The sequence below is a fragment of the Fulmarus glacialis genome, unplaced genomic scaffold, assembly GCF_000690835.1.
Source record: "Fulmarus glacialis isolate BGI_N327 unplaced genomic scaffold, ASM69083v1 scaffold48283, whole genome shotgun sequence".
NCBI lineage: Eukaryota > Metazoa > Chordata > Aves > Procellariiformes > Procellariidae > Fulmarus > Fulmarus glacialis.
The window spans coordinates 14,126-29,544 of record NW_009201925.1 but is presented as its reverse complement, the minus strand read 5'-3'; the positions used below and the strand labels follow the sequence as shown (position 1 = coordinate 29,544).

At 45.8% G+C, this 15,419-nt stretch overlaps 1 protein-coding gene across 1 annotated transcript; it reads left to right on the top strand.

Moving 5' to 3' along the window:
- Window positions 1-1,475: 1,475 nt before the first annotated feature.
- Window positions 1,476-15,145, top strand: LOC104070327 (fatty acid amide hydrolase-like; the record flags this gene model as incomplete). Its single annotated transcript, XM_009574101.1, has 18 exons — window positions 1,476-1,513; window positions 2,726-2,866; window positions 4,430-4,492; window positions 5,640-5,760; window positions 6,191-6,283; window positions 7,330-7,490; window positions 8,584-8,669; window positions 8,885-8,968; window positions 10,189-10,251; window positions 10,393-10,470; window positions 10,563-10,651; window positions 11,393-11,429; window positions 12,708-12,856; window positions 13,054-13,116; window positions 13,405-13,480; window positions 14,128-14,212; window positions 14,389-14,476; window positions 15,035-15,145. Coding segments are annotated over 18 exons (1,626 nt in total), but the record flags the coding sequence as incomplete, so codon positions are not given.
- Between the last annotated feature and the right edge of the window lie 274 nt (window positions 15,146-15,419).

Sequence of the window (15,419 nt, the reverse complement as noted above, 5' to 3'; positions counted from 1 at the left end):
TTGTGGCCCTCTGCGTGGTTTTGGGTTCAGCCTGTCCCCCAGGTGGGATGCCGTGGGGAGAGAGAGAGAGAGCTGGCCTCTGGGGTGAGGGTGTCGTGACTGTCTTTGGGCGCGGAGAGCCCAAAGCCGACATCCAACCCAGAATACAGCCGCCGCCAGCTTTCCTCGGATGTGAAGAGGTTCAGGTCCTTCATCCCTTTGACTGGGGTTTTCAGGAAGGTGCTGAAGGCAGCTGTCCCCCCAGTGCTCTTCCTCGGGTGGGCTTTGGCGTGCCTTTGAGGCGAGGCCATTGTATGGCAGGGTGCTGGGGGGAAAGAAGCCTGTGTCCTTTTGGCAATGGCGCCTTGCAGTAGCGTCCACCCAAAAGCGGGTGGATTTTGTTGCTGCTGCTGGGCCTTTCCTTTTGAGGCAGTGTCAAGGTTAGGCATGAAAGTCTCATTTCTGCAGTGTGACCTGTTACAGAGCTTGGCAGCTGGTTGGGCCTGGAGTGAAAGCTAGTGATGGGCTGTGTTTATTCGTGAGAATACCTTGCAAGTGGCTTTTTTCCAGGATATAACAACCAGAATACCTTTTTATCCTTTGCTTTGTGGCCGCTTCTGATGCATGGCCCTGGGCTTGTTTCCTTTCCTGACATCCCCCTTGGAGGGGGGATGCGGTATTCTCAATCTCCTACAAGACTGTGCTGTCTTAAATTAGATGTAGATTAGGAGCAATGTGTTTTCAAGAAGAGACTGTAATTCTTACGTAATGTGTGAGGCAACATATCATTTCATGGATCTAGCAGTATGAGCCTTGCTTCAGACTTGTACTGTATTTGTACATCCACGAACAGGTTTTTTAAGTCCATTGTTGAGCTGTTACGACAGGCTAGACCAAGGCTGGTCTCTTTGGGACTGCTGGTATTGCTACGCTGGAAACCAAGATAATTCAAAGAGTGTTTTCAGCTGCCTGCTGCCATGGAGTCTCTAAATTTCTCATGCTTTTCCAAGTTGACTTGGTTTACTGCAGGAACTGGTTGAGTGACAGGAAAGATCCTAACAGTGGGGATAAACAAAATAATAATACGCTTCTACCTTATCCAATGTTTGCATCATCTGTGGAACATGAAGAAAGTAACAGATGGGAGCTATATGGATGCCTCTTAACAGTGTTGCAGCCTGCAGCTGCAGGCTTTCTGGGCTGAGTCAGGCAAGGACAAAGGCAGGAGAGCCAGAAGAATACACTCTTTATAATTATATAAATATGAGAGGTGGGGGGAATGCATTTTGGGCCAACTTTGTGGTGTGAAATACAAGTATTTTTTTACAATGTGCTATTTTTTACAATGTGCTATTTTTTTACTACATAGCATTGCATGCTCTCTAGAGAGCTCTGAGACTCAGCAATTGTAAGCACATTCAGCATTCCTTGTCTAGGGAGGAAGGTGTTCAGGTCAAAGTTACTGCAAACCAATGTTTCTGCTTACTTTCTTCTAGGCTTTTGGACAGATCTGCTTACTTCCACTCTTAGTGAGGTAAGAGTGGGGAGTTTTCTCCCCCTTCAAGTTTCTCGTTTCTCTCTCTCTCTTTTTTTTTTTTTTTTTTAAAGGTGCTTGCATTGCACACCACTTTCAGGTTATCTGCGAGGGAAGCTGCATAACTTGATTGGAGAGTGAGCAAGATTGTCATAGATGTTGTTTACTAACTCTGGTTTGAATGGGTCTCTATCAGAAGAAATTAACCTTTTTTCAGACTCGGACAGGTGCATAGAAACCGAGTTCGTCAGCTTGCCTCTTTGCCTTTCTGTTCTTTCGCTAAAGAACAGTTTTTCTTTCAAAGCTTGTGAATGCGCAAAGCTGCTGTTTATCACCAGTAGTGGTAAAAGTATAGTAGTAGTGGGGAAATGAGGCCAGACGTTCTTTTTAAAGATACTCACCATTTTTGGTCAGCCTTTTCTCCTTCTTTCTCACTTACGTTTTTGTTTAGAAACTGTGCTTTCAAGCGTACGTTGCACTAAGAGCCACTCAGGTAAGAGGTGTCAGGAACCTCAAGCTCACACTTGGCTCATGTAGTTTGCCCGTCATTCAATGGGTTATCTGTGCAGATCCCAGGACACTGAGAAATGTGTCACACACAATTGGTACCCCTGAATTTTTACTTGGGGCATGGGCTTTTTGAGTGAATCAAACTCAGCCAAGTGTCACTGCTGTTATACAGCAGATCATTCCTTGACATCTATGACAGGGTCTTGATTTCCTTGCTTCATTACATTTTCCAAGCTCTGGACTCATGCTGCAATCCCTGTTGTATTTGTTGTGAACGACCTATGTTGAAGCAGGTCATGGAAACGTCTGAAGAGGTGCTTGATTTAACAGGATTACTGCTTGAATGTATGGCTTATACTACTTTCTCCTTTTCTTTTCCTCTCCGTTCTTGTCTTTATTTGTCTGTGGGTGATATGTCTAATTAAAATGAATTGAAAACTTTTACCGGTTCTTTCCCAGTTTGGGTTTACGGAGGCTGGCTGGCATTATGTCAAGAGGTAGAAGGCTTTGTTAAGCAAGCAGAATAGATTTGATGCTGCCTTTAGGAAAGGTGTGAGAGATTATCTTGTAAGTGTTGCAACTCTGTGCTGTGAGAGCAGACTGCTAAGACAAAATGTTTTTGGGTAAGGTTCCCCCTGAACAGTCTGAAAAATTAGTCACGGTAGAGCTTACAAACTCTAGCAGTGACTTGCTCTCTTTCAGGCTGAACAACTTCTCGCTCATGCGTTCACTTGACATTCACGAAGATCCCACATTTATCCCGGAGGTTGCTGCGGAGGTTACAGAAGACAAGTCTGAGGCTAAAAGCACTTCAGATATTATCAATCAGCTGATAGATGCAAGGTCAGTGTGTAATATGTAAGGGTGGAGTGGCGCTATTATATTAGTGGGAAGCTGTCATCATTAGTAATCTGTATTAAAATCTTTTTCCATGCCCGGCTACTTTACAAAACAAATTGTGCTGTCAGTCATCTTTCCTTTTGTAACTTATAAATCACCAGTAGTTACAAGGAATGTGAAGTTTCTGCAAGCTTAGGGAGTCTGCTTATTGGGGAGAGACCGAATTCTGCCCTTGCCAGGGGTCTGGTTGTACTGTTAGAGCAGATACACTTAGTGGTTGGCTAGTTGGCACATACATCCCTTTAAGTGAGTTTGCAGGTATGCTGTTTCTTGCCTGCAAGGAATCTCGAAGAGAACACAAGGGTTTCTGGGAGGAGTGGAGGAACACAGGGTACAGAGATAACAACACGAAGAAATTAGGCTTTGACAGGTTGCTTGGAGAAAAGCCTGTTCAGCTTCTTGATTGCAGTCTGTACTTGACTAAATCCCACTAGATTCCTGGTGAAACATTATTCAGGCTCGTGTGTTTCACTGAGGTCTGATGCTGAGGTGGGAACAGCTGGGCTGCTATGAATGCTCTCCCCATCTGGTTTTGGTTCTTAGTTGTGGGCCTATCCAGCAGTTACTGAAGGTGTCTATGAGCTGCACTTCATCAGTGTCTCAAAGAGTGGGTTCTCTGTATGTGTCTCTGCTTTTAGCAAGACTAAGATTGCTCCCTGCTTGAGTTCTTAAGCTAGAGCAAGGAAAAACTTTCAGCTCCTTCACTTTAGAGGAAGGGGTGTATTTCCTGCAGGCATTGGTCAGGGTGAGTGCATCCTTCTGGTTCTTGTGTCCCCAGCTCCACCAGTGATACATTGAGTATTAGAGGGCAGGTTACTGGAGCCTTGCCTCTTCCCTGCATAGCACATCATGGTGCCATACGCTGTCCTATTCCAGGATATGGCTTCTGGTTTGGGTGATGGTATGGAGACATCACAGGAGTAGTAATTGTAGCTGGCTCTTCAGATGATCTTATGTCAATCCTGTTGTGATGAGAAATGGTCTATTTCTTACGTGTTAGAGCCATCGATTTAGTTTTTAAGCAGTTTGCTGATGTGAATCCCTGTATGTGCTGCATGTCTCTTCCCCCTCCCGCACCACACACTCTATGTGCTGCTGGCTATCTGGATTGAACTTGAGACAGAGATCCTGGGAGAAGGTTTACCAGTATATCCTAACTATTCTGTAATGCTCTAGTGGTAAGTAGCAAATGTAAACCTGGAATAAATTTTGAACAGTTCAGTGACTGCTGTATTGCAGTAGAAATATGAACCAACTAGAACATGTCAGCAAGACTGACCCCTTATTTCTGTGACACCCTTAGTGTACCTGATGTCTTGCATGTGTGCAAGGAGTCTGACAGAGTGTGAGCTGAAATGCGTAGGCTAGCAGTCCAAACGGTGACCAGCAGGTTTACTGTGAGTGAGTGATGCCCAGCCTGTATTGGACTGTGGTGCTGAAGTCTGCAGGTCTAAACAGAGGTGGCTTTGATGGTTCACATTTGCCACTTTAATCCTTTCTTTGCAGGTCTGATTCTGCTAGCAATGGGTTTAGCTTCAAAGGGATCAAAGACTACCTGGACTACTACCGGTAGGTGAAATTATGGTCTGGAAACAACCTGTCTCCTGTGTTCCCCTGCTGTGGGCTGCTACTGTTCCACAAGCTCTCAGGCATCTCTTTGTTAGGATTGTCCTTGAGGTACCACTCTTTAGTATCACCTTTCCCAGTCCTTTCCCTCTAATAGAATAACAAAGGAAAGCCAACTGGGAGAGCTGGCACAACTGTTACAAGTCCTGCAAGGATATTTAAATGCTGTTTTCCTTGGCTTATTGTCAGTCTCCTCTGGGGGAGGTCTCTACCTACTTTGTTTGCCCAAACACGTGAATGAGAGGGAGAGGAAGGTTCATCTGGATGATGCGAGTTGCACATACTGTGGGTCTCTGAAGAATCCCTTGGTTCCCCAGCCGCTTGCGCTCCTGTGAGCAGTTTGACTGCTTTCACCCAGTAACATGTCCAGCTCGGGAAGAGCTGGTAGCACATCCCTGACTCTGAGGTTCTGCGAGCTGTTGGCTGCTCGGTAATTCCTGGTTGCCTCTGGGACACGTGCCAGATGTGGAGCGCTCAAATAAATCCTCTTGCACTCCTGACACTTCTTGCTCAAGGGCCGCCTCTGCCAACAGGCTGCAGCCTTGGAGCAAAAGGCTGACGCTGCAGTCTGGTGTTATAGGTGAGGCTTTCGTGTCAGCCAGAGATAGATGTGTTTGTGGTGTAACATAGCCTTTTGCCAGGAGGGAGGGAAGGCCTGTTTGTTAAAGATGAGTTGTGACAGTAATGCTGTGAGCCCCTTCTCTGTAATGGGAGGCCTGTATAAAGGGGGCCTCTTGGTCTTAGCTCATGATACTGGGAGTTTCATAGCCTCAGGCTTTCAGGAGCTTGAGTTGTCAGCTGTCCTTCCCTGTTTATCTGGTGGTTCAGGAATATCTGAGTAAATGTCCTAGCTCCTGCCCCTACTCTTAAGGGTTGGGGGCGTGCTGTGAAGGCAAATTCTCCCCTTGAGGAAGGGAGTCTCCTGTCTTGATGGTATCAACTATGTTGAAGTTGTCACCAAATACAGATTCTTAGCTAGTTCTTGCTTACAGCTGTGACAGCTGCCATCTTGCTACATGAGAGACAAACTCTGTGTGGGGGTGTGGTGTGGGGGTCTTGTAACAAGGTCCCAACTTCTCCTGTCCTGTAGGAGTGGGAAGCTGACGCCATCTCAGGTAGCAAAGAACATCATTGCCATGCTGGAGGACTGCGACAAATCCACGCCCCCACTCAGAGCGATAGTGCAATGGGACCAGGAGCAAATCATGCTGGTAATGTCTGCCTCTGGTAGGAAAGGGGCCTCTGCCACCCCAAGAGCAGTAGCATCCATTAGAAGGGGCAGAGACTCTTCTGCTGGTATATTGCACAGAAAAATGTGTACATTTTTCCTCCCCCCTTGTGTAGAGGACTACAAACGAGTTTGCTTTCTTTCCTGCGAAGAGAGGTAGCATTAAAGCAATCTGTTTCCTGCTAGACGTCTATGTTTAAAACGGGACTTCTGTGCTTATGTGGCATCCGTTAGCATAGATGCTTCCAAGTAGTAGTTTCTAATCAGCACATGGTGGAAGAAGAAAGAAACTTGCATAGTTTGGCGTAGTAGAAGCCTGAGAAAGTCATTTCTGGTATCCGTTCTGATATTGGTAATGACCTTCAGCTCAACTAAATATATATAACATATACTTTTTTTTTTCCTCTGTGCAGATGGCTGAGGCCTCCACTGCTCGTTACAGGAATAAATGTACCCTGTCTTATCTGGATGGCATCCCAGTGTGTCTGAAAGAAGAGTTCAAAGTGGTGAGTTTCCTTGTCTAGCTGTCAGTTTATGCTGCAGGTGGTCAACCTGGACAACTCACTGCGACAAAGTTTTAAGGCCAACTCCTCAGCAGAAGCCTGAGAATACGTTTGTAATAGGGAGTAGTATGTGGGTTTAACGAATAGGATTAACAAGTTTTGCCAGGTGAAGACAGATCTTGGGTACAGCAGACGTGTTCCATATCTTTTACTGCTCTCTTTAATCCCTTGGGAGTACAGGGTGGGGGTGGGAAACAGTCCCTCTTACAATGAAACAAGAATGTATAAAAGCATCTATAGGAGTGGGCATAACTGTCTGTATTTCTCAGGCACTGACTGCTCCACTGGTAAAACATCCCTCTCTCCTTACCTTAAAGGACATACTTGTGTCGGAAATATGCAAGTTACTTTGAAAATTCCCACTCACAAGGAGTTTTGCCTGTGGCCTAACAACAGTTACCATTAAATACTCCTGGCAGTGCCATCAAGCTGTCATAGGCTCTGCAGAGTCTTACCCATACGGTGGGAGTCCTGTTTATGTACAGATGCTTCCTCTGCTGCATCAAAGTGAAGAGTACTTAGCATACCCTGAAAATGAGTCCATCTGGTATTTTGGCATCCATCTAATCTCAGTGCCTTGCTTCAAAGCACTGCAGATCTGAAATGCTGCAGTTCTGTCTGTAGAAAAATGGAAAATAGAGCTCCTGTGTGCTGTGGGGCCAAGCTGACTGTTCTGCAGCCTCTGGGCATAACAATTGCATTGCTGCAGGGAGGCAGACTTTTTGACCATCTACATGTTTCTGCTCTTCTGTATTAAAAGGACTCCTCTGTATGGGAGAAGGACCAAATATTGAAGAGTTAAGTGTCCCTCCTAACAGAAACCAACACAGCACAAGTTGAAGAGTGAAGCTTCCTAGCCCTTACTTACCTCTGTGGGTCCTAATGTCCAGGATCTGTTGTGGAGTTGAAGTGTACATGTGAAGCATGCACATGTGCCTGCCTGCCTTGCCAGGGTTTTAGGATGAATAATAAGGTGTCTTCTTGCTAAGGTACCTTACCATCACCGAGTGGGAACAGTGTATCTTGGGACAGAGCCTGAAACAGAAGATGCTACTGTGGCCAAGAAGCTGCGAGAGGCTGGGGCTATCATTATTGGGGTCTCAAACATGCATGAACTAGGGACTGGAACAACTGGATGCAACCCTAATAGGTAAAAATCCCTTTCTTTCCCTGGGTCTAGAAAGACCTAAAAGTCTGTCCAGAACTGACAGGGAAGGGTACGAAAATAGAGCAAGCATGTGAGAATAAAACTGACAGAAGCACCCCGTGCAGGGAGAACCCTGGGGGTATGAAAACCCAGCATTGTAAATTTGAGGGTCAGAGTAGCTGTGGAAGCCTGAAGGTTCCTGAAACCAAAGGAAGGAGAGGATCCAAGTGGTGTCTGCTGAGTAAGAAACTTGGTTTGCCAGGTCTTACAGGCCTAGAGGTATGAATGTTTACAGGGTGAGTGGTATACAAAAGCAGTGAGAGAAAACAAATAAATAGTAATCTCATGCTCAGTCACAGTAATGGCTAAAGGCCCAGGATAGTGAGAAAAGGTACAGTCATCTCAGGAGAACGTAGTGTTTTTATTTCCTAGCTAAAACAGGTTCAGTGGAATTTGCTTTACTGTTGTGAATTCTCCAGCTATAGCCAAGCTGAGAACTGCTATTCCAGAGCAGCGGTCCTCACAGCCTAGATAAGCCATGTGCAGAGCCATGCTTCGTGCATGTGCAGCTGGATGGAACTGGGGCTCCCCCTCAGCTGCAACAACGTGCCAGGGCATTTCCTCACTGTGTGAGGTTGGCTGGATACCCCGCTGCCTGGCAGGTCTCTTTGGTGTCTGGGGGCTGTGGTCAGACTGGAGACTTTGGGAGCCGCTGCTGGGCGGAACTGGTGATGCTGACTTGCTTGTCTGTAAGAATTGCTGGCCACCAACTGCTGCACCTTTTGGAAATGCCTAATGCACTGCGGCATGCAGTAATGGCACAGTGCTATCGCAGACAAAGAGCTGGAGCAGCGTCCTTTCTCTTGCTTTGAGTCTGTCTCTCTTGGATAGGCTGCTTATGGTAACAAGAGATTGGACACTGAGGCAGAAGTCTTTTTTGCATCTTGTTTTCTAGGGACATAGCACTATCTGGGATGAAATGGTATCTCTTTACTAAGAGATCGGAATCCCTGAGTTGTGTTTCTGGATCTTCTCCTGCCCTGTAGTGCACGTGGTCCTTCCTAGGAAAAGATTCAACACTATTTGTCTGCCTCAGGTACCACAAGATCCCTAGGAATCCCTACAAGCCTAACCACTTCACAGGTGGGAGCTCCAGTGGGTCAGCAGCAGCTGTAGCAGCAGGTAGGTGGTCCTAAACGGAGTTCGGGGTGATGGGAGGAAGCTGCTGAGCCAAAGTACCTCAGGCATTTAGTTTTTATGAGTGGGTTTAGAAGCTAGAGGGAACTCCTAGCTGAACAGAATGCTCTGGGTGCTTTCTTGGCTACAGCTGCTGGTGGAACGGACAGGGCAACACGATGTCTCTCTGATCACAGGCCAATGTGTGGGTTTTTTTGTAGGTCTCTGCCCGGTGGCTATTGGCACAGATGGAGGCGGCTCTGTGAGGATTCCTGCTTCATTCTGTGGTGTGGTGGGGCTGAAAGGTAGAGCCTTTTAATCATGGAGGGGTGTGTGTCTTGTTTGCTGTATCAGACAGAATGCCAGAAACAAGTCAGGCACAGTCCATTAATTCCTGTCAAATAGAACTCAACCAGAGAAACTCCGGAGTATAACACTCTGAGAGTCATGTGGGTTGGACTGGCAGAGTGGAATTATTCTCAGTACTGGCTATTGAACAGATGTTCAAAAAACCCTAACTTACTTAAGTCAAATGCTAAAAAAAACATGCTTGCTGCTTTTCTTTCTACTCGCTCGTCCCTCTTCAATCTTCCTTCTCAGCTGGGAGATGTTTCCAACATAGTTGGGTATCTGTAGTGAGCTGGTGGAAAGCATCTCCACCCACAATGGTTTGCCATCACCCCAATTATATGGAGAGGCTGATGCTGCTCAGATTTGTATCTGGTAAGTTAAACCTGGTAATAGGCTTGTATGAAACCAGGATGTAGCCATTCCCTCTTACTTCAGTGTTACAAGAAGTAGCAATGCAGTTTTTGCAGTAAGAATTAATGTAATCAAGGGGACTGTGCAGCGGACATAAGAAATGCACAAGGAAGTGTCTACAGCATGGAAGGTGGCGAGGCAGGATTGTCACTTGAAAGAGATGCTGGCTTTTCGGAATGGTTTATCATTCTGAAGGATCTTGGCTGCTTCATCTGAGACCAGATACTCAGCCATTATTCTGTTTTTCCATCCTTCACATGTGATCAACTTGATTAATCTTGATTCATCTGAAGAAGATGATGATGATGACAAAAATGTAAGTGTTCAGAAAGATGATCTGAGTACTCGCAGAAGACAACTGGTGTTAGGCACGAAGTCTCACTGGTGAAGTGGTGAAGGGGGTGGTATCTCCTGCTGTTGGTAATCCTGCTCCTGCCTCTCCATCCTCCATACTATAGATGCTTCTTCTGCGTATTTAAATGCATGTATTTCAAAATGTCCCTGTACATATTTCCCCTCAACTAAATAATTTCTTATGGGGGAAAACAGCTTCACTATTTGTTAAACGCATCTGTTTCAGTGAGACAGATCGTGGTCAGCAGAACAGGGTATTGAAAGATGAGTGACTGGGCTCTGAAACAGCAGACGTAAAAGTGACTGGCAGAGGTGTGATACTTACTGACTAGGTGCACCAGAGCCATCTAGGTCAGATCTTAACAGTGACTGCTGGTATCTAGCTAACTGGCCATTTCTTTTTCTCTAGGTACATTTGGGCGCATCAGTTCTCATGGCAGCTTGCCACTCTGCTACTCTACAATCAGCGTAGGTAAGAGGACTTGTGCTCCACTTCAGGGACTTTGCTGTGTGCTGTTCTCACAGGGGAGGCAATCTGTGCCTATAAAAGACCTTGAGAGGAAGGTACTATTTACCCCTCGTCACGTTTTTATAACTGATCTCTCTTTTACAGGCCCTATCTGTACCTCAGTGGCAGATGCAGCCATTGTTTACAGTATCCTTGGTGAGCCGGATCCGCTGTATCCATACGGTAGGTGAGCCCTCTCCCTTCCTGAGCCCAGGTGCTCTGCGTTCCTAGAGGCATGCTAGATAAAAGGAGGAACTCTTGTTTGTTCCCTGCAGGACTAAAACAGCCCAAAGCAACCCTATCTGATATGTGTGCTCCTGACCTGAAAGGCTTAAAACTGGGAGTGGACTGGACATTTTTTAAGGTGCCTGTTCTATCTCTCTTTGCTGCTTTGCAAAATGAGATTTTGAAGGAATTCAATGCATTCACTGTTCTCTTGCTTGTCATCATTAGAGCTTCTCATATTTAGTTCTATAATTGGAAGAGAATATAGCCTGGGTGAAAACATCAATGGGGATAGATTTTTTCCTAAGGCAGCCTTTTGAGTAAAAGTCGGTTGGAGGCATGAGGAAGGGTAACAATTGCACAGTTGATGGCAGTATGCTTCCTCATACTGCTGTTTCTATTGGAAGCAATGCTTCAGAACTGATTATAAAAGGCAGTTAGTTTAAAATCAAATGAGGAAAATCAGTGTATCCGTTTGGTGACAGTGCTGTAGCTGCTGAGTAATATTTCATCATTCCAATGTAGAAACTGGGCTTGCAAGCTAGTACCGCTTGGCAATTGTAATGCAACCCCACAAATGTGCTCAGGATTTCTTCCCTGAAGGAAGGAAAACAAGGACTCTTTCTGGCTCTGCTCCAGTGCAGAGGAAGAATATCCTCTCCTCTGGAAAAGATGACCTTTCGTTTTCCATAGGGGTATGACCTGCAAGCTGTTTTCTTGGAGCAGGTGGCCTAAGGCAGTCCTGGAGGGCTGTGTTTCACTACCATTAGGGACAGGAACAAGGAAAGCTCTATGAGGACTGAAATCCTCATGAGTGTCCTCACCAGGGAGAGGAGGGCAGTGACTAAAGTCTACTTAGTTCTTTCCTCTTTTTCTCTAGGCATGTGATGCTGAAGTCCTGTCCATCTGTGAGAAAGGTAAAGAGGAAAAGTCTGTAAGTCTCTTATTCTGCCTGATGTCATGGTATCACTTGGTGCTCCTCTTACGTATGCATTGAAAAGATCTCGCCTGAAGTCCTTAAAGGCAGATGCTTAAAGAGGTCTGGCTGGACAAACAGCAGTAGCTTTGTATTAGGAAAGCCCTCCTGACTACTGAGGGTTAAAAAGCCTGGCAGTTATAGGCTTGTCATGTTACAATGGAAGAATGCAGTCCAGTGTGCTAAGCCTCTGTCTGTATGAAGACAGATCTGTGCTCAGTAATACTTACTCTGCAAGCTTTAATGGTAAAAGACTTTTAAGGGAGGGACTTGTTTCACAACATAACATTCAGCAGAAAAGACAGGGCTACGTCTTTGTGATGTATCCAGTCCTCTGTTATTTCCTTGAAATCAGCCAAATGGTGCCTTTAGGGTGGCTTTGTCAGATTTTAGATTAAGCAAAATTGACCCTGGTGAGCAGCACTTGGTGGGGTGGGGGAGAAAGACTCTACAATGGCTGGTATAGTAGTTGGCCTCCTATGCATTGGAGCTGAGAGAGTTCACAGTATTCAGGCTTTGTTTGCCTGGATTTTCTTCAGCCTCCTTATTTCCACAGACACTCACGCTTCTACATGTGTAGAGTTTTCTTAGGAGAGAGGCAGCATAAGCCAGTGAAATAGGCAAGCTTGGATATTTATGAAGAAGTTGGGGTCAAAGAAAGAAGGGGATTCTTTTTAGACTGCAGAAGATTCACTTTTCCCAAAATCTTGGTGTTTAGCTTTGCTGAAGTGCATCAGGATTTAGGGAACCTGTACTGTTGACCTGGTCTTTTGAGTAACCCTGGGTTCCTGTACCATTATGGTTCAGAAGAGGCTTTGAATGTGAATCTCATGATGCTAAATAATCACTTCATGCTGATAGAATACTTGTCATGTCAAATGCTCAGGGAAGCATTGTCAGTCCACCTTTAGTCTTTGGGTTAACTGGGGGGGCTAGAAGGAGGAGGTGAACTTGCCTGAAATGTAGCAGGTAAGTTAGGAACCTGTCTGCAAGCCCCTACCCCTGCCCTGTTGGAATATTGAGATCTAGTTAGACTGAAGGCTTTTGCCAACGAGAAGCAGCTGCAGCAGTCTGCATGCCACATGATGCGCTGAAGATGCTTGCCTTGTAATGGCCCATGGGGTCTCTTAGCTTCTCAAGGAGGTGGGGATTCACAGCCCTTCTATGAAGTTTGGTGAACTCAAGGATGCTGTCTGTGCTTTACTTGTTCTGTACTCAGCTGTGGAGCACCTGCAGAGTTTGGGAGCCAGCGTGGTTGAAGTGTCTCTTCCAGAGATGGAGGAAGTGCAAGTAGCACATGTAATCTGCATTCTCAGTGAGATGAGGGACTTCCTGCAACCTGACTTCAATAAACATTTCCAGGAAATGGTAAGTAGCAGCAGCTTGGATCAGTGGCAGTAGTTGTCCTGGCTGATACAGAACAAGTGTCATGTCAGTGAGAAACCTGAGGCGCTCCTGCTTTTTCTATGACTACTGATACAGGAGAGCAGACCTGGAAGAGAAGTCCTGGGCTGTCACATTCAGTTTCTTGCAAGCAGAGCCACGATTGATGTTTTCTCTTTCAGAATTTGGAAACTCGGGCTAACCTGGCCTTGGCTTCCCAGTTCACAGCTCTGGATTATATTACGGTAAGGAACATACTGTGGTGAAGGCTGAAGGGAGCCACCTAGTGAAATGCTAAAGGTGGAGTAGAGGATTCTCTTAACCTCCCCATACATGTGGAAAGATATTACCCAGCTGTACTGCCCTCTGCTATGAAAGCATGCTGAATGGTGGGGCACCACAGAGGACATGCCATGTGGATTGGTGTCCTGCACGTTGATTCCAAACTGCAGTAATGGTGTCTTCTTTTGCGAAGGCATAGGCTCTGATTAAACCAAGGGGGCCTGGTCAAACAGTAGTCTCTCTGCTTGCAGGCAAATCGACAGAGAACTCGGAGCATGAGATTTTTGCGAGAGATCTTCACCACTGTGAACTGTATCCTTACACCAGGTATTGGCAGCCTGGTCCCCGACAGCTGTGTGGTGCATTTTAAGAACAGTTACTCCATTAACTTTACCTTCCCAATTTTAAGAGCGTGACTTTTCTGCAAAGACGTTGCTGCGCCTCAAGCCTTTAGAAGACAATGCAGCCTGGTTAGAAAGACTGTTGTGTATTTCTAGATTTGCTTGTATTTCTAGACTTACTGGCTATATCCATGGCAGTAAGAAACTCCTCCTTGGTACTTGAAACAGGAGCTACAGAGTCAGCACGTTTACACAGGAGGGACTGGACATCTACTTATATATGCAAATGTTCTTGCTCTAAATAGAAACTAACTGCTTAATTCATAAATCCCAGTAACTTGAATGCATTCCAGGGGTGTGACTTTGCATCACCAATGTATATCAAACATGTGGCTTTAATGAACTGAGTTGTTCCTTGAAGATTGCCCACTGCTGACTCTTCCTTTGCTCTTTAAGCACTGGATCAGGTTGGCCAGAGAGGCTGTGGAATCTCTATCCCTGGGGATATTCAAAAGCCATTTGGACATGGTCCTGGGCAACCTGTTCTAACTGACCGTCCTTGAGACAGAAGGTTAGACAAGATGATGTCCTGAGGTCCCTTTCAATCTCAATCATTCTGTGATTCCTCCACAGCTGTTGCTACCACTGCCCCAAGAATCTATGAATCTGACCTCTTGACTGGCAGTAACGATTTCTCCTTCGCAGTCCGGTCCATGAGGTAAGAAGAGTGCTACTTGCACTACGGAAGCAAAAGTTTGGGAACAGCTGGAGACTAGCTGCACTGAGAGCTCAGGCTGTAAAGCAGGAGACAGCAATCTTAGCTGCCTTTCCTAAAAAAAAGATGGCTTTGCTGCTGTCCCAAGTCAGGAATGCTGATGACAGGTTTTCCCCCAGGTTCATGCAGCTTGGTAACTTCACTGGAATTCCAGGCCTTGTGGTCCCCATTGGATATTCTACTGCTGGGCTTCCTATTGGCTTCCAGGTGAGCATTGGCTCTTTGTGAATGCTGGGTCACAAAATCCCCAGCTGGCTTTGTCCTGAACCACTATAACTGGGTTCCTGCTGTTCCACACAGCACACTTGAGGAGTTGGCAGGTATGGGTAATAAAGTTTTAATTTGTGGGTGAAGAGACTTGCCTCAGAGTAACTCACTCCTGAATGGCAGAGGGACTCTTCAGGTATCTGGGAGATAGATTTCTCTGTCTCCCTGTCTACTTGCATCAGTATCCACTATTTGTCACTCCCCTTTCCTCTATTTTCCTTATTTCTCCGTTCTGTAACTTCTTTAAGTCCTTCCTTGCTCTTCTCCCTCTTGAAATGGGTCTCATTTGAATGAAAGGTCCATGTTTTGTAATTAAAAGTCACATAGCTGCCTTCATCCCAAATGAAGTGATGCCATACTTACTAGGGTAAAATGGAAAAGCGTATGTCCTTTTGGTGCTGTTGGGGGGGGGGAAATCTAGTTATGTTTTGCAGGGCTTTCAAGAGAATCTGTATGTGATGATGCTACTTTTCCCCCCCTCCCCTCATCTTCTCCCAGGTCATGGCAAAATGGTGGGATGAAGCTGTTCTTCTGAGGATTGGCCTGAAGCTAGAGCAGTTTCGTTACCAGACCAAAAAACCCTCCATTTACTACGACATCCTTGCATGATGGAGTGACCAAGATGGGGAATAAATCTTTCTTTTCCTAGTCTGACCTGACCAAGTATTAGAGTGGACTTGTTTTCAATGTTCATCTGAATAAGGCTTAGTAGCAGGCCCACTTGAGGAATGGGGAGGAACAGTGACCTAAGCAGGCACTGATGCTGAGCAGACATAATTTCTGCTCCCTGTTTGTTATTGGGTGGCCCAGTTTATACTGGGGAGACCAACTTGTGCTCGCTAGATCCTCGCTTAGTTTTTGCCAAAAGGGGAAGCTGTAACTA